Source organism: Alligator mississippiensis, chromosome 2 (assembly GCF_030867095.1).
Source record: "Alligator mississippiensis isolate rAllMis1 chromosome 2, rAllMis1, whole genome shotgun sequence".
NCBI classification, from domain to species: Eukaryota; Metazoa; Chordata; order Crocodylia; family Alligatoridae; genus Alligator; species Alligator mississippiensis.
The window spans coordinates 13000227-13018537 of NC_081825.1; the positions used below are offsets into that span (position 1 = coordinate 13000227).

General features: G+C 51.8%; 1 gene segment (V, D, J or C); it reads left to right on the forward strand.

Moving 5' to 3' along the window:
* The first annotated feature begins 6803 nt into the window (after positions 1-6803).
* Positions 6804-15015, forward strand: LOC106737900 (immunoglobulin kappa variable 3-20-like). The segment is given in 4 exon segments: positions 6804-6873; positions 7120-7434; positions 14389-14630; positions 14992-15015. Coding segments are annotated over 4 exon segments (630 nt in total).
* Positions 15016-18311: the final 3296 nt, after the last annotated feature.

An 18311-nucleotide genomic window follows, 5' to 3' on the forward strand; every position in this document is an offset into this window, starting at 1 on the left:
GCTCAAAACAATAAGTAATTTCCAAAATGTAGGTGGTGATTCATTGTAGAAGTGAATGAATCCCTTCATCCAGTAAGGCACATGTGTCATTCCATTCGCCGTTTCCAGGAGTAGAGATACGACTAAGATCTCTTACATAAACGTGTACATTGCAAGCAATGTAGTTTCACTTTGGTGGTCATTTCTGCGTATGAATTACCTGATGTTCTGTTCATGCTCAATGTTTTTCATCATCAGGCTCCAGCGGCGACATTGTTGTGACTCAGACTCCAGAGTCCCTGGCAGTGTCCCCAGGAGACACCGTCACCATCAAGTGCAAAACCAGCTCCAGTGTTAGCAGCTGGATGGCCTTGCACCAGCAGAAACCAGGGCAGGCTCCTAAGTGCCTTCTCTACAGCACAAACAGCCGCCCCTCGGGGATCCCCAACCGGTTCAGTGGCAGTGGGTCTGGCACCGACTTTACATTCACCATCAGCCACGTGGAAGCTGGAGATGCTGGAGATTATTACTGTCAGCAGCATGGTAGCTGGCCTCTCACAGTGCTACAGCCCCGTACAAAAACCTCCCTGCTCTTCTCAGTCCTGCTGCTCCCGGCACCAGCTGCTTCCTGCCCAGCCACAGGCCAGGGACTCTCGTGCCCCGTCACAGCAGGACGGGGGCTGGTCACAGTCACGCACTTGCCCCATCCGTCCTCCCTGCAGACACGGAGCTCATCTGTGATCTAGCACACGCTGCGCAGCACTCGGGTGTTGGCACAGGATCCTGGAGACTCATTTTTGATAGCAGGCAGATGCAGTTCATCCCTGAGCCCAGGGCACACGACGTGTCTCTCAAGACAAGGTTAACGCCTGCCCTGGGAAGGAGGTCCTGGGCTGAAGGGTGAGGGAAGCCAGGGAGGGCCTCAGGAGCCCTCCGAGGGCAGGGCCATGGCCCCAGGTGCTAGAGGATCCCTCTACCTGGACTCCTGCTCCTGGCCCTGCCCTGCTGAGGATGGGACATTGCAACTGGCACCCTGGGCAGTGGCCATCCTCCATTTCCCTTCTCACCACTCCCTGCCCTCCGCTTTCACTCCGCATCTCCAGTGACTCCACAATGGCATGGGATGGGGAGGGAGAAATGCTCCGTAGTGATGCTGACAAGGCAGAAGCATCTGGAAATCGGTCTTTTCTCTCCTGAAGGAAGTGACTGCTCACGGCCTAGTTGGATCCTGAGATACTTCCTCTTCCAGCAGCAACCAGGGCCGCTGCAAACCAGCAACTGCTGAAGTCCTGCATCTGCACATCTGCAGAGCAATGTGGATTGGAAACAGAGGATCCTGGTTTCACACCTGTTCTCTGATGTTTCTTGCCATTCGCCCCATCTAGCGGAGCAGCAGGGAGAGGCAGAAAGCAGCAGCAAACTAACTGCGCCTGAGGCCGGAGTAGCGGATGCTGAAATGAACCTGTTGAAGGGTAGATAGTTTAATGACTGAAGCTACAGGACACGACGAGCTTCTCTGGATCTGCAGCTTCTACGGCTGCTCGTACGCGCCACGGAGGTTTAGTTCTGTTTAATGCTCCATAAATTGAAGTGGTGTTTTTGTTTGTTTTTTAAACGCACTCCAGGAACCAGCTAGGCTGCTTGTGCATTGCTGTAGTTCCCTCCCAGCAGATATCCCAATAATTAGAGCCCCCCGGAGAACCAAGTGCTGCCATTAGAAACCTCCTGCCACTTGTTTAAAGAAGGCCTCGTCCACCTCCACCTCCTGCTTTGGACGCCCACCACGACACTCCCCATGCTGCTCTCAGCTTTTCCCAGCAGCTTGCAACTGGCCTTTCTCCCTTCATGGCCTTTCATTGTACGATTCCTGGTGGGTCCATCGCCCAGCCGGCCTGCTGCTCCCAGTGGGCACTTGCAGGGAGCCCCTTATTGCAGGTCTGCATTGGAGGAGGAGACAATAACAGCTCTGCATGAGCAAAGGTATTGTGTCCCCTGCAGGTCCCCACACAGCTCCTGCAGGACGCTGAAGGCTGAACTGCAGCAGGGACAGCAGCTCCACGGACACACTCTCTGTTACCCCCACCCCATCATGTGTGCTGCTGTGCACCCTCCAGCACAGACACCAGGACTTGGTTGCCTGGTCCCCCTCGGTCACAGCAAGGGGTGCTGTGAGGTGCTAATGGTTAGTGTGTGTAAACACAGATGTGATGCTCCAAGGTTAAATTCATTTGAACATCTCATGCATGTAAACACAGATGTAGTGCTTCAAAATAAACAAGTATAAATTTTATAAATCAATTTAATTTAATAGGGATTAAAACCCATGATGTGTACAGATGCCCGAAGCAGGTGGCAGAAATGCAGGAGTGAACTGGTGCTGGGATGGGCAGCAGGTGAGATACTCATGGGAGTAGTTTAGGAAGAAGGACACAGTGCTAACACAATAAAGGGAGCCAAGGATGGGACTGTCAATGTTAAGATAGGAGCAGGGTCACTGAGGAAACATAGGATCCCGTGTGAGATGAGTGCCAGGGGAGGAAGATCAGGCAGAGGGTGGTAGATGGAGATCACAGACAAAATGCACTTAGGACTCACTGACCCCAGTGTGGATCAGCCCTGATTGCCCGGAAGAAAAGTGGGCACATGTCTATAGAAGAGTTGCGGAAAGAGAGAAGTGAAGGGCACAGTCCTTGCCCTTGTGCACCCAGGACACAGCACTGTCGGACAAGCTCCTGTCCATGGCCACACGCTCCAGCTCCACAGGCTACTAGTTTTGTGGGACTGTGGCTGCATGGACTGGCCTGCATCTGCTCCTGGCACCCAGAGCAGCTGAAGGAGAGGAGCCCACCCAGTGTACGTGTAAAGACAGCTTGACATTTGCTTTTCATGTTGATTGTTTCTCCTATGCAGACTCCAGATGGGACATTCTTGTGATCCAGACTCCAGAGTCCCTGGCCGTGTCCCCAGGAGACACAATCACCATCAAGTGCAAAGCCAGCTCCAGTAGTGGATACATGAGCTTCTACCAGCAGAAACCAGGGCAGGCTCCAAAGCTCCTTCTCTATGGCACAAAAAGCCACCCCTCCCAGGATCCCCAACCAATTCAGTGGCACTTTTACCATAAGCTGCGTGGAGACGGGTAATGCTGGTGATTATTAATGTCATCAGGGTTATCGTGCCCCTCTCAGAGTACTACAGCCCCAGACAAAAATCTCCCAGATCTGCTCAGTCCTGCTCCTATCGGCGCCAGCTGGTTCCTGCCCAGCCACAGGCCAGTGACTCCCCCACAGATATCTCATCTCCAAAACCACCATTCATCTCTTAGCTCTCTGCCACACTACAGGGCACTCACTGATAATAAGCTCATACCATTTTGCCCTGACGTCAGGGCCCCAGGCAATCTTGATCCATGTGCTGGAAGTGATGGTCCAGGCTGAGAGAGAAAGATGGGTCCTAGGTCCTGGGAGAGCTGAGGTCTCGGCACACTCGCTCACTTCTCACCTGCTCCACTACTGCCATGTCCTATTAACGACAGCATCAGGTGGGTCTCACTGCTGTTCTCCCCCACTATGACCTGTCGAGCAGTAGTGCCCAGGACCCTCTCCTGGTGCCTGGCCCATGTTGAGCTGGGCACTGTGCAGAGAATGAAAAGGCAGTCCCTGTCCCAAAGAGCTGATGGACCAATGGGCAGCTTTATAGAGAGCCTGGGAGACCCTGCGCTGGGGCGGGATGAGTCTGGGACCAAGCAGAGCTCCAGTAGTCTCAGCATAGGGGCCATTTCTGTGTGGAAACCCATGCATTACACATAGCAGTGCGACCTGGGCCATCAGTGCAGGGGAATGTTTCTTGACTGTCACCATAAAATTTTGGGATTGGAGCCAGGTTGGACCTAACTCAGCATCAGAAAGTTTACAGATGACACCAATCTGTGGGGAGTACTAGATACGCTGGAGGATAGGGCTAGGATTAAGGGTGATTTAGACAAATTGGTGGATTGGAACAAAAGTAATCTCATGAGGTTCAACAAGGACAAGTGCAAAGTCCTGTACTGAGAACAGGACAACCCCATGCAGCGGTACAGGCTGGGGGCTGGCTGGCTGGGCACAGCTCTGCAGAAAAGGCCCTGGGGGTTACAGTGGACGATAAGCTGAATATGAGCCAACAGTGCATCCTTGTTGCCATCAAGGCTAATGACATACGGGCTGCATTGGTCAGTGTGCTGCCAGCAGGGCAAGGGAAGTGGTTATTTCTCTCTATTCTGCGCTGGTGAGGCCACATCTGCAGTGCTGTGTTCAGTTTTGGGCCCCCGCTACAGAAAAGATGGGGACACATTGGAGGCAGTCCAGTGGAGGGCACACAATGGTGAGGGGACTGAGGGACATGAGGAAGGCTGAGGGGGCTGGGGGACGTGCCTTATGAGGAAGGCTGAGGGAACTGGGTGTATTTACTCTAGAGTAGAGGAAACTGGGAGAGGACTTAATATCAGCCTTCAACTACCTGAAGGGAGGTTCGAAAGGATGGAGCTGGCCTGTCCTCAGTGGTGACAGATCTCAGAAAAGGAGCAATGGGCTCAGGGTGCAGCAAGGGAAATTGAGGGTAGATATGAGGAAGAATTTTCTCCCTAGGAGGGTAGTAAAACACTGGCACAGGTTACCCAGAGAAGCAGGGCAAGCTTCATCCTTAGAGGTTTTCAAAACCCGGCTAGACAAAGCTTTGGCTGGGATGATCTAGTTGAGGATGGTTGTCCTTTGAGCAGGGGTTGGACTAGATGTGACCTCCTGAGGTCCCTCCCAACACGAACTTTCTGTAATTCTCTGATTCTGTCACTGGGAAGGCTGAAAGGAAAAGACCCCATGTACACATCCGTGTCCGTGCCCACATGGACACGCTTCAGCCCATGCATGTACTCGCACACACACTCACACACACACTGGCTTTGAGGGGAAAATAGCTGCTCTGTGGCAGAAAGGAGGTTTTGCACATGTCCAAGAAACAGGTTTCCAGTGTAACCCAGTAACTAGGGCTGAAAGACATGACAGGGAGGTCAGACCAGGAACAAGCAATATGAACCCAGGAAACCCATGAACCAGCACACACGAAAACAACACAACGTAGCACCTGGAAATCCCTAAGGAGGCCACTAGACCGGCCGTGCCTGTGTCCTGTAGTCCAACAGTGCAGCATTGTGATGTGATTGTGACGCTGGCATTTCAGCACTTGTTGGCTATGTCACCTCCAATTGATGCTTTTCATACTTCTCTTCTGGTGGAAACACTACGGGGCAGCCCGAAGGGTGTCCCGGTCCCCCAGCAGCACAGCCCTTACCTCAACTGAACTGACAGTATTCAAAGTATCCAGAAGTCTGGACCCCCAGGGTTCACTGGGCTTTGCCTCAAGGGCATGTCGACCCTCTGCCACTTGGTGCTGCCCCTGACCCAGGTCTTTCTCCTTCATTCTCTCTTAGGGTTGTGTTTTGGTTTTAAAGTTTCCCATACTGGGGATTTCTATTGGCTTTTTTACTATTATTGGTACCAAGTTCCCACACAAACCCACCAACAGCCCCCAGGAGCCTGTTCCCAGTGGCACACATTATCCCTTATGACTGTCAGGTCAGTGGAGTCGACCTCAGCCCATCTTCCCCCTTGCCCTAGGGTCACACAACTTCTCTCCAGAAAGGACAACCCCGGTCCTTGTCCTGCCTCCCCCCATGCCCGGGGCACATGACAGCGCATGAAGGAGTGCTGCACTCCCAGGCACGACGGCTGTCTGAGCTCCACCAGCTCCTCACCAAAGACACCGGTCGGACTGAAAAGTGCAGACTGCCAGGGACACCAGTGCAGCAGGACACAGCCCCCATGAGCCTGGATTTACACCTGCTTCCCACCATCAGAGTGGTGCCAAGCCCCCAAAGCCTGCAGGGGAGTCTGGCCCTCCTGTGTCGCTGCTACATATGTTTACAGGCCTGTGAGCACAGAATGGGCACAGATGGACATGGGCAGGGAGAGCCCAGCTCCTGATGGCCAGGGACAGGGCAGTGACAAGGAGGGGGAAGAAGTGAGATCGTCATCCAAATGCCGTGAGGGGACATGAGCTGTCCTGGCCCTGACAGCCCGAGTGGGAGGAAGCCACAAAACTGAGAGGATCCTCACACTGTTCAGAGCAGGGTCTGTCCCCCAGGTGCGGCTGTCCATGTCTCACGTCTCCACCTCACGCTGCACAGGTCCCACAGTGGCACCCAGTGCAGGGCAGGGCAGCAGGGCCAGCACCCTTCAGCCCCAGCACAACTGGAAATCTCTGCTGGGGTTTAGTGGTGCCCAGTGTAAGGGATGGGAGCGAGGAGGTGAAAGTCCCTTGGTGCCATTCTCACCCTGAGGCCACGGAGGCTTTGCCACTGACTTGAAGGGAACCCAGAGTTCACTCCCAGTTTACCCAGTGACAACTTCTGTTTGAGCCCTTGTGGGGTGACACCGTATAGCGATGGAGGTGGTCATCAGCGAGGCAGAGCCGGGGGTCAGCAGAGGTACGAGCAGCATGTGAAGATCGAGGCCACGGGGCTGCACCTGTGTGACACTGCTGGGGAAGATGAGAGTCAGTCGTGCAGTGAGACACCCACACACTGCCCTGATCCCTGCGCAGAGACACTGCTGTCAGCAATGGCATCAGCACAGAGCAGGGCTGTGTCTGCCCCTGCCCTGCAGTCTCTGCCCTGGGCCCCGGGAGGGTGCATTTACATAGAGCTGGTGCTTTGCATAGGGACAGTCCCTGCTCTGGGGAGCAGCTATAAAGGAGCCGGTTTAACGCTTGGTGTCTCTCAGGTCCGTGTCAGTCGGTGCAGAAGCAGCAAGATGCTGTGGCAGATTCAGCTCCTCTGGCTCCTCGTGCTCTGGGCAAAGGGTAAGGGCAGCAGTACAGGAGGGAGCAGACCAAACCTGTCAGTAGTTTCCATGATTTTGGTGCTGATTCTACTCTACATGGAGTATGGATCCCTGTAACACCATTCTCCATGTCTAGCTCTATAAAGGAAATTCAGATTACTCCAAGAAAATTACAGATAAAAAAAACAAATCTCATCTCCTTTGTCTGGTCATTGTTTTCATTAGAATCATCCAGCTTTATTTTCATGATTTCTCTCCTATGCAGGCTCCAGTGGGGACACTGTTGTGACCCAGACTCCTGAATCCCTGGCAGTTTCCCCAGGAGAGACAGTCACCATCAAGTGCAAAGCCAGCTCCAGTGTTAGCAGCTACATGAACTTCTACCAGCAGAAACCAGGGCAGGCTCCAAAGCTCCTTCTCTACAACACAAACAGCCGCCCCTCGGGGATCCCCGACCGGTTCAGTGGCAGTGGGTCTGGAACTGACTTCACTTTCACCATCAGCCGGGTGGAAGCTGGAGATGCTGGAGACTATTACTGTCAGCAGGGTAACAGCAGCCCTCCCACAGTGCTACAGCCCCGTACAAAAACCTCCCTGCTCTGCTCCGTTCTGCTGCTCCCGGCACCAGCTGCTTCCTGCCCAGCCACAGGCCAGTGACTCTCCTGCCCCGGTACAGCGTGAACAGGAGTTGAGCTTCTTTATGGCTTTTCCCCATCATTTCTCCCCCTCAGTCAGAGATCTCTGTCTCGGCCCCACAGACCTCACACCCAGTGACTCCTGGCACAGTGCTTAGCCATCTCCTTTGCATTACTCAGGTTTATTTGCCTGGAACAAACCCATGCAATTTCCCCCTGAGCTTTTCTGCTCCCTTAGGCACAAGTTTTATTCAGCCTCTGACACATCCATGTGGATAGGGTAGACATTCCCTGTCTTAGGCTGGACTTTCAGGCTGAGAGGGGCCAGGCACTCTTGTGCTGGGCTGCCTTGATGCCTCCAGCTGATCCTTTGCTTTTCCAGGCTACCAAGGCCAGAGACAGGGGGGCAGTTTCAAGCAGCAGGTGCAGCAGCAAATGGAGAAGTCTGTGCCCTGCCTCAGGGCTATTTCTACCATTTTCCCCAGTCCTTGTGTCATGCCAAAGCAATTGAAAGCAAAGTCTTACTCCCTACCAGAACCGTGTCCCGCTGCCAGGGCACAGAGCCAGGCTCCCTCTTGCTTATTCCCCTTCTCTTCCTATGAACCTTCACACCTCGGTGTCCCAATGGCTCAGCTCACACAGGAAGGCACCACTCATCCCTTTCTGGCCTGTATCCTGGGGTTTGGGATGTGAGACATCAGGGTCCCAGTCATTCTTAGGGGAAAGATGGGCTGGAGAGGTGATTTCACCAGCAGATTGCTGGGCGAAGATGAGTGCCTTCCCCTGATGTGAGCAGTGTCACCCTGGCAGTCTGGAGCAAAGTAAAACATCTTCCATGCAAACATGTCCCTGCCCTCTCCCCAGGGAGGGGTCACGGCTTGTCCAAGAGCAGCTTTCTAAAACTCTTGTGAAAAAGTGTCCCAACCCCAAAAGAGGGCGGTGAGTGCTCATCACTGCCTTTACACTGCACCTAACCCTTCTCCTGCCTACGAAGGAGGCTGAGAAGAGAGTGGGTTTCATTGAATCAGCACCTTCACATCAGTAAAAATGTTACATACAAAAGGTATTCTAACACAGAAAGATATGTATAAAACTAATTTGGAAATAATCTGGTTAATCTCATGGCACCTTCTGGCCAGTAGAGAGCAGCATGAGGCTCCTAAACCTTGCTCACTATACTCTCAGTATAATCGCCTTATGATTGATGCAAGACAAGTGCAGGAATGCTGTCCCTAAATCAGATCAGAGGTGATTTGTGCCCAGGAGCTCCACGAAGGTGGCTGTACTGATCCAGTGTTTTCCAAGCAAACCAGCTGGCATGTCCCCTTTTGAGCAGCTACAAGCATCTCACTGTGCACATTGAAGTCCTGTCTTCAAGCACTAGAAGTGAAGGCTTCATATGAGACCAACATAACCAAAGCAAGCATATTACGTCCTATGCACCTGCTCAGTGCCCCTGGACTTGAACACCCCCCAAGAAACACACAGCAGTGCCTATCACTCAGAAGCCCTCCTCCAATGAGGAACAAGATACTGAGCAACAAAAAATGGTCTTAGTGACCCGCTCTACTGAAGAGGGATGTGGAAATACCATAATAGAAAGTGGGATTTCCTTTAAAGCAACCAGCACGTTAACACTGAGCAACCACTGCTCCGCTGTCAGCAATCATCTTCTAGGAGCATTTAAATTGACAGGACTGTTGTCACGGTGGTCAGTAGGAGCTGGATCTTGTTGAGCTATGACCTTAGATTTAGCCAGTAGGGAGCACTCGCCAGGCTACAGCAAGATGAGGCAACAGCAGGCGATTGAAACTGAGATGATGACACAGATTTGAATGACTGATATCTGCTAAATTGGTAGAAACTGAATGGATTTGTCTAATTTGTGCCAAGACACACAATTAGAAATTAAATTAAATTAAAAAGATGATGTGCAGCCCCCAGGAGGGAGTTCAGGATCTTTGGAGTCATGACACAGAATATGACAATTTCCCTCTCCATATGGTGTTGACCCTGCTGCAAGTTGTTGGAGGTAAATACATTCCTGGGTGTCTTGACTCAGGCTAAATTTTAACATCTGTAGTAGATTTGCCTGGGTCAAGAGGGGGTGAACTTACTGAAAGTAAAGCAACTAACTTGCTCGGCTTTTTCTGCCCTTGAAAAGGCAAGCTGTTTGCTGCATGGCTCTTACCGCTCTAACTCTGTAAGGGTCGGGGTGGGAGAGAGATGAAGTTGGCATATTGTATCCGTGTGTCCAGATATCTGAACTTCTGTGCTCTGCACCTCCACGGTGCTGGGACTATTAAAAATGTAACTCTGAAGATATGGCATCAAATCCAAAGCCCCTTTAACATCTCTCCGTTCACTTCCCTGAGCAATCAAGAGGGCCTGCTACAGTGGACATTGGAGTAATGCCCTGTCTGTAGTTCCTGCCCTGGGGACACTCTGCACCCTCCATTTACACCAACTGAGCATCCGCACCTGGAGGCTGCATTATTCTGCTGAAAATTACAAGGGCCAAGATTTCCTGCACGTTCGATGAAAACCGTTCTGTAAAATCCCATCAGCCACTTGGCCCTCTCAGTGCTAAAAAACCTAGAAGCACCAAAGTACTGCTGTTTTGATGACCCTGGACCCCTGTTCAACCTACTCCTCCTTAAATGTGACCTGAAACTGTTTCCTGCTGACAGAGCAGCCGTGAAGGAGACAGGAAGCCTCAACCATCATTTATCTGAGACTTCTATTTACATATCTTCCATACCTGACCCTTAAAAGATGTCGTATCTGAGGGGCTATAAGCTCCTGCTGCACAACAGTGAGATGTGGAGCAGCCCAAGTAAAGAAGCACCATGATGTTATGGGTGCAGCTGATCTCAGTCCTTTTCTCCATGGTTGAAGGTAAGCAGCACAGACATGGTATTATATGGACTTGGAGGCCAACACTGCAAAAGCAGATTCACCCCAAGGTTTCTCTTTTTCCCACTTTCCTAGAATCCAGTGGGGAGATTGTTAAAACACAGATGCCAGCTTCCCTGACAGTGAGTCCTGGAGAGACGGTCACCATCTAATGCAAGGCTTCAAGATCTGTGAGCTATGAAATGCAATTATAAGTGTTCAACCAAGGCCAAACTCCCAAGCTTCTCATTTATGATAGAAACAGTTGTTTCACTGGGATCCCTGACTGATTCAGTGGCAGCTAGAGTGGCACCAACTTCACCTTCACCATCTGCGGGGTGCAGGTGGAAGATGCTGGTGACTACTACTGTGGGCAGGACTACAGCTGCCCTCTAACAGTGATGCACTGCAGTACAAAAACCTCCTCGGTGCCACAGCAACCCGGGTGTGAAGTATTAAAGAGCAGGGGAGCTGCTTCTGACACAGTGTGCTTGAAAAATTAAGGAAGAAAAATCATTGTAATGGGACTGCTTAGACTTAGATCATTGGGCGCCTGGACATATGTGTGAGGTGTGGGGGAGGGAACGTTTTAATTAGAATGGATCCCAGGGAGCCACTCATATTAAAACACTGCAGTGTCATATATATTAAGTCCCTGCATATTTAAAATTGGCCACAGGACACTTTAACTAAAACTCATTCAATGAAAATTAGTGAAAGCGCCTCACGGCCATTTTTAAACCCATAGGCAGATATGCATGCGTTGCTGTGGTGTTGCCTGAACACATCGGTGCACATGTAGAGGCACCCATTGATTTTAATCATAATCATTTCCCCATGGGAGAACCCTAGGGACATAGCCTGTGCTCCGTGACATGAGTGCTGAGCCTGGGAGCTGCCACCACATCCCAGGCTGAGAGCACACATGCTCAACAAACATCCTTGCAAGTCCTCATTACCACCCTCCCCCTCCCCACCCCGCCCCAACACAGTCTCCCTGCCATGGGCACTGGGGCCACAAAGCCCTGCACAGGGTCTCAGCTGCAGATACCAGCTCCAAACCACAGCCTGCTGGGCCAGCTGCAGCTTCCCACAGTGCCGGCACTCACTTTCCTGGCCTATCACCCTGCATCAGTGCCCACCCTGGCCTGAACCCCCCAGCCACTGGGGAAGCCCCAGCAAGCCCCGTGTCCTAGGGAAGTCATAAAAGGCTGGGTGGGCATGGCCAGGGTGGGGGGGGGGGGGAAAGTATAGACAGGCCCCAAATCTGTCCCTGCTTCCTCCTGGGTAGCACCAGAAAAAGCCCTGGCAGGGTGGGCTGCAGGGCTCCACATGGTCAGTCCAGGAGGCAGCATATGGCACGTGCCCCAGCCCCCTGCGCTGTGTGCAGTGACGGCCCCAGCCAGTTCTGGATCATGATCCCAAGCAAGTAGCAAGCTTGGGTCCATGCACTCCCCTGGCTGGGCCTTGCTCAGGTGACAGGTGCTTCCAGCCTCTGGAGTGCACTGGAGCCTGGAAGAAGTGATGGGTGATCTGGAGGCTGGGAGCACTACCCACACATTCAATGAAAGGCATTATGGCTACCAGCCATTAAGTTTACCATGCAAATTCTGTTACATAATGCCGTTCCTTATTCCTCGGGTTATCACACTGATTGAACACGTGGCCAGAGCAGAACTTAAGATGCCGTTACCCAGTTAATTGCATCTTTTCTGTACCTTGGATCTGAGTGTGGTTACAGTGGAAAACTCAAACATTTTCCCAGGGTGTGAATGCTTCCATTATTATCGTATCCTGTTCACTGCAAACTCACTTGCTATTTCTAGACTCCTCTGGGCAAGTCGTGCTAACTCAGTCTCCAGAGTCCCTGTCGGACCCTGTGGGAGGAAGAGTGTCTGTCACCTGCAAAGCCAGTGCCAGCATTAGCAATTGCCTGAACTGGTACCAGCAGAAACCTGGACAAGCTCCCAAGCTCATGATCTACTATGCCAGCATCCTCCAGTCTGGGGTCCCTGCCCGGTTCAGTGGATTTCACCTTCACGATCAGGAGTGTTGAAGCTGCAGATTACTACTGTCAGCAGTGTAACCAATGGCCTCATACAGTGACACAGCCCAGCACAAACACCTCCCTGCTGCTTTCAGCTCTGCTACTGCCGGTGCTGTTTGCAGCTGTTTCATGTTCAGATCTGTTTTGTCCAGCAGGAAACATCTGAACTCTAGCTGTTAAAGAAGAGCAGAGACAGATGAAAAGGGTTTGGCTGAGCACTGAGGGCACTTACACCCGTGCAGGGAGTCTGCTCCAATGTGCTGGAAATCCAGAGTTTATTGGAAATCCACCACGTCAGAGCAGACTCGATTTATTGAGTCTGAGACGCTCAAATACACAGACTCCCAAAGTCCTGTACAGCTTCTCCCCACTGTATCCCTCCCTGTGTCCCGGTGCATCAGAGACACCGATTACTCTTTTGGTTTACATCAGTCCAAACTCCTGTTTCCTCTGCTGAACTAACTTGTGCATGTGGTCTCGCTCTCTCCATTACAGCCTCCCTCAAATCTCATCAGGATGGTCTGGCAATCATCGCCAACCCGACACAGTGAAGCAAGTCCTGGAGTTTTATGATCAATGATTAGCTGAGGTGGCCATGTGGTCTATTCGTAGAGGGTAAAAAGAGTCTGTGCTGCCAACTCTCATAGGCCGTGGTGGGAAGAAATCCCAAAATGCACTTCAGCAAACAGGCACAGGCTATATTTTCAAGATCAGAGCTAGGCAGGAGATGGGGCATGGGCCCTGGTGGGCAGGGGTGTGGCGACGGATGCCCGCAGAGGTGCTCCACCTCTGTCCCACAATCTTCCCAGGAGTGAACATGCTCAGTCTAGGTCTGGCCCACCAAAGCCTGTTGAACAGGGTTGAGTCAATTATCCAGTAGCTGCTGGGATGGCCGAGTGAGGCGAGGAGGGTGGGAGGGGAGAGGGGATGTTGTAGAAAGTCTGGTGGGGGGTTATGAATTGTTAACACACAATGGAGCAGGGAGTGGGGTTGGAAATGAAAAATGGGTGGACGTGTGTCCGAGGTCAGGGGGATGAGGCTGAGGGAGGGAAGACCATGGCAGTACTGCTAGAGTCAGCCAGCCTGCTGCATCCCGCTGCTCTCTGGGCAGGGTTATGCTAGGGTACATCCACCACGGTATCAGAGCCTATCCTTCCTACCCATATTTTCATCGTTTCATAGTTCCATAGGACCTGGTGCTCACTGTCCTCATGCAGATCAGCAGCCCCTGCACTGATGGGAAAGGGGAACACCGGTACAAGACTTGTGCTAACATAGGGAAGATCAGGGTCCTGCAATAGTAAACCAAGAGATTCCCTGTTCTCCCTGAGCGCGTCTGCACTCACAGAAGAGGGCTCTCTGTACGAGCAGGACCAGAACAGACCTCAGGTGCCCTCTCTGCAACTGTTACACACAGGGATGCTCTGGTCTGAGCCAGGGAGCTGGTTAGGGACATGGCGTTTCCTCCAGCACTTGATGAGTTGTGTTTATATTCACACGGCAGGGCTGTCATTACCTCCTTCCTTGTCGCCTGTGCCCTGTTCCCCAGGGAAGGTACATTTTCATAGATTTACTGCTTTGCATACAGCCACCCCAATGACTGCGCCCTGCTCTGGGGAGCAGCTATAAAGGGGCTGTTTTAACGCTTGGTGTCTCTCAGCTCCGTGTCAGTCGGTGCAGAAGCAGCAAGATGCTGTGGCAGACTCAGCTCCTCTGGCTCCTCGTGCTCTGGGCAAAGGGTAAGGGCAGCAGGACAGAGCCTGGCTCAGACAGTTTGTTTGTTCCTGAAACTCAGACAGTGTATAATGGCTCTGAATGCCATGGAGGAATATCCCATGGTCAATTTAACTACTTTCTAAAAGTAAATGTGTGATGGGGGAAACATCCCTTTGCTAAACTCCATCACATTTTGCTTTTTGACATGTTCTCTACACATTAATCATTTCCCCTCATGCAGGCTCCAGCGGAGACATCCTCGTGACCCAGACTCCAGAATCTGTGGTTGTGTCCCCAGGAAACACAGTCACCATCAAGTGCAAAGCCAGTTCCAGTGTTAGCAACTACATGAACTTTTACCAGCAGAAACCAGGGCAGGCTCCAAAGCTCCTTGTCTACTACACAAACAAGCGCCCCTCGGGGATCCCCGACCAGTTCAGTGGCAGTGGGTCTGGCACCGACTACACTTTCACCATCAGCCAGGTGGAAGCTGGGGATGCTGGAGATTATTACTGTCAGCAGAGTTATAGCTCTCCCACAGTGCTACAGCCCCATACAAAAACCTCCCTGCTCTGCTCAGTCCTGCTGCTCCGGCACCAGCTGCTTCCTGCCCAGCCACAGGCCAGGGACTCTCCTGCCCCATCACAGCATGAACAGGGGCTGAGCTTGTTTATCACTTTTCCCCATCACTTCTCCCCCTCAGTCACAGATCTCTGTCTCAGCCCATAGACCTCACACCCAGTGACTCCTGGCACACTGCTCAGCCGTCTCCTTTGCATTACTCAGGATTGTTTGCCTGGAACAAACCCACGTGATTTCCCCCTGAGATTTTCTGCTCCCTTAGGCACAAGTTTTATTCATCCTCTGACACATCCGTGTGGATCGGGTAGACATTCCCTTTCTTAGCCTGGACTTTCAGGCTGAGAGGGGCCAGGCACTATTGTGCTGGGCTGCCTTGATACCTCTGGCTGATCCTCTGCTTTTCCAGGTAAGGAGGCCAGGGCATGGGGGCAGGTTCAAGGAGGTTCAGGAGCATGTGGAAAAGTCTGTACCAGGGCCAGGGCAGTTTATTCCATTTTTCCCCAGTACCAGTGTCATATCAAAGCAATCTTGAAATCAAGGCCTCCCTCCTTGCCTGGGTGCAGAGTTATGTTACCTCTTGCTCACTCTCCTCCACCCGCTATAAGCCTTCCCCCAGTGGCCCACCCAGCTTGCACAGGAAGGTGGCACTCACGCCTGCCTGGCCTGCCTGGCGCTTAGGATCTGGGACATCAGGGTCCAACTCATTCTCAAGGGAGATACAGGCCCAAAAAGACATTTTCTGCAGTGTTGTCTTAGCCAGCAGCCTTCTGGGCAAAGGTGAGTGCCTGCCCCTGCTGTGAGCTGTGTCACCCCAGCAGTCTGGAGCAATGTAAAAACGTTTTCCATGCAAACATGTCCCTGCCCTCTCCCCAGGGAGCGGTCACTGCTCCTCCAAGAGCAGCTTCCTAAAACCCTTCTGAAAAAGTAATTGCCTGACTTAGCCTGAACTTTCAGGCTGAGAGGGGCCAGGCACTATTGTGCTGGGCTGCCTCGATGCCTCCAGCTGATCCTCTGCGTTTCCAAGCTAACGAGGCCAGAGACAGGGGGGCAGTTGCAAGCAGGTGCAGCAGAAAACAGAGAAGTCTGTGTCCTGCCTCAGGGCTATTTCTACCATTTTCCCCAGTGCTTGTGTCATGCTGAAGCAATTGAAAGCAAAGCCTTGCTCCCTGCCAGAACCATGTCCTCCTGCCTGGGCACAGAGCCAGGCTCCCTCTTGCTTGTTCCCCTTCTCTTCCTATGAACCTTCCCACCTCGGTGTCCCAATGGCTCAGCTCACACAGGAAGGCATCACTCATCCCTTCCTGGCCTGTATCCTGGGGTTTGGGATGTGAGACATCAGGGTCCCAGTCATTCTTAGGGAAGATAAGGGCCCAAAAAAAAAAAAACATTTCTTGGAGCGGTGCCTTCACCAGCAGCCTCCTGGGCAAAGGTGAGTGCTTGCCGCTGCTGTGAGCTGTGTCACCCCGGCAGTCTGGAGCAATGGAAAAACATCTTCCATGCAAACATGGCCCTGCCCTCTCCCCAGGGAGCGGTCACTGCTCCCCAGGGAGCAGTCCAAGAGCAGCTTCCTAAAACTCCTGCGAAAACGTAGCCTGACCCCAACAGAGGGTGGTGAGTGATCATCACTGCCTTTACATGCATCAAACACATCCCCGCCCAGGAAGGAGGCTGAAAAGAGTCTGGGTTTCATTGAATCAGCACCTTCCCATCGGTATAATGCTAGAAAGAAATGGTGTCCTAACATGGGAAGAGATATTTAAAACTAACTTGGAAACAATCTGGTTAATCTAATGGCATACTCTGGCCAACAGAGAGCAGCATGAGCCTGCTTATCCTTGCTCAAAATAGTCTCAGCATAATATAATTGTGATGGTGCAAGAGAAGTGCAGCAATGCTGTCCCCAAACCAGATCAGAGGTGATATGTGGCCAGGAGCTCTAGGAAGGGTGGTGTCCTGATGTAAAATATTTGAATTTGCCTGTTCATGTGGTGTTGACCCTGCTACAAGTTGTTGGAGGTAAATACATTCCTGGGTGTCTTGACTCAAGCCAAACTTTAACATCCGTAATGGATTTGCCTGGGTCAAGAGGGGGGGAAGTTCCTGCAAGTAAAGCATCTAACTTCAATGCCTTTTTCTGCCCTTGAACAGGCAAGCTCTTTGCTTCATGGTTCTTACTGCTCTAACTCTGTGGGGGTCGGAGGTGGGAGCGAGATGAAGTTGGCATATTGCATCCGTGTGTCCAAATATCTGTGCTTTCCACCTCCACAGTGCTGGGACCATTAAAAATGTAACTCTGAACAGATGACATCAAATCCAAAGCCCCTTTAACATCTTTCCATTCAGTTCCCTAAGCAATCGAGAGGGCCTGCTACAGTGGACATTGGAGTAATGCCCTGTCTCTAGCTCCTGCCCTGGGGACACTCTGCACACTCCATTTACACCCACTGAGCATCCGCACTTGGAGGCTGCATTATTCTGCTAAAAATTATAATGGCCAAGATTTTCTGCACATGCATCAGAGAGCAATGAAAACTTTTTTTGAAACTCCCAAGAGCCATTTGGCCCTCTCAGTGCTAAAAACTCTAGAAGCACCAAACTGCTGCCGTTCTGGTGACCCTGGACCCCTGCTGGATGGTGGCTGGAGGGGGCTGAGATGACACCCCACACAAGGACTGTATGGGTTTTTCTGTCCCTCACATTACAAGCACTGCTGCTGCATGCTTTTGCAGTGATTTGGATGCGCTCGGGCCTGTCAGCACACAGGAGCTTCACATCTGTCCATGTTTCCAACAGTCTGTTTTAGAAACATTTCATACATGGGCACGTGTCAAAACATTTTGAATGTTCAAATGCACATGGAGCTATGCAGCAGATGAGCAAAGTGCAGGATTCAAAACGAAGAACCAGCCCGTGGAAAGAAGATGTCAGTGCTGCTCTGATGTGTGTGCGCCACCCTCAGTGCCAGGAAATTGTGCTGCACTCACAGATCAGAGCTATGTCAACCCTGTTTCCTGCTGGCTCTGCCTTGGCCCCAGGGAAGAAGCACTGACATACAGCTGATGCTTTGCATACGGCCGCCCCAGTGCCTGCGCCCTGCTCTGGGGAGCAGCTATAAAGGGGACGGTTTAACACTTGGTGTCTCTCAGCTCCGTGTCAGTCGGTGCAGAAGCAGCAAAATGCTGTGGCAGACACAGCTCCTCTGGCTCCTCGTGCTCTGGGCAAAGGGTAAGGGCAGGAGCAGGGGGGAAGCAGTGCAAATCCATACTATATATTGAAATTGGATGTTACTTTTGACTTTATAGAAAAGGATGTTTTCTTTCTCACAGGGCAGGGTAACTTTTAATTTCTTTGCAGTTTTCTGAACCCTAACAATACAGTTTAAAAAAGAAAAGCAAACTCAGAATTAGAGCACAGATTATCTTGGTTAATCACTATTTACATTGAACAGTCTGATCTTCTGTCCATGTTCATTGTTTCTGTTCTACAGGCACCAGGGGGGACACTGTTGTGACTCAGACTCCAGAGTCCATGGCACTTTGTCCAGGAGACACAGTCACCATCAAGTGCAAAGCCAGCTCCAGT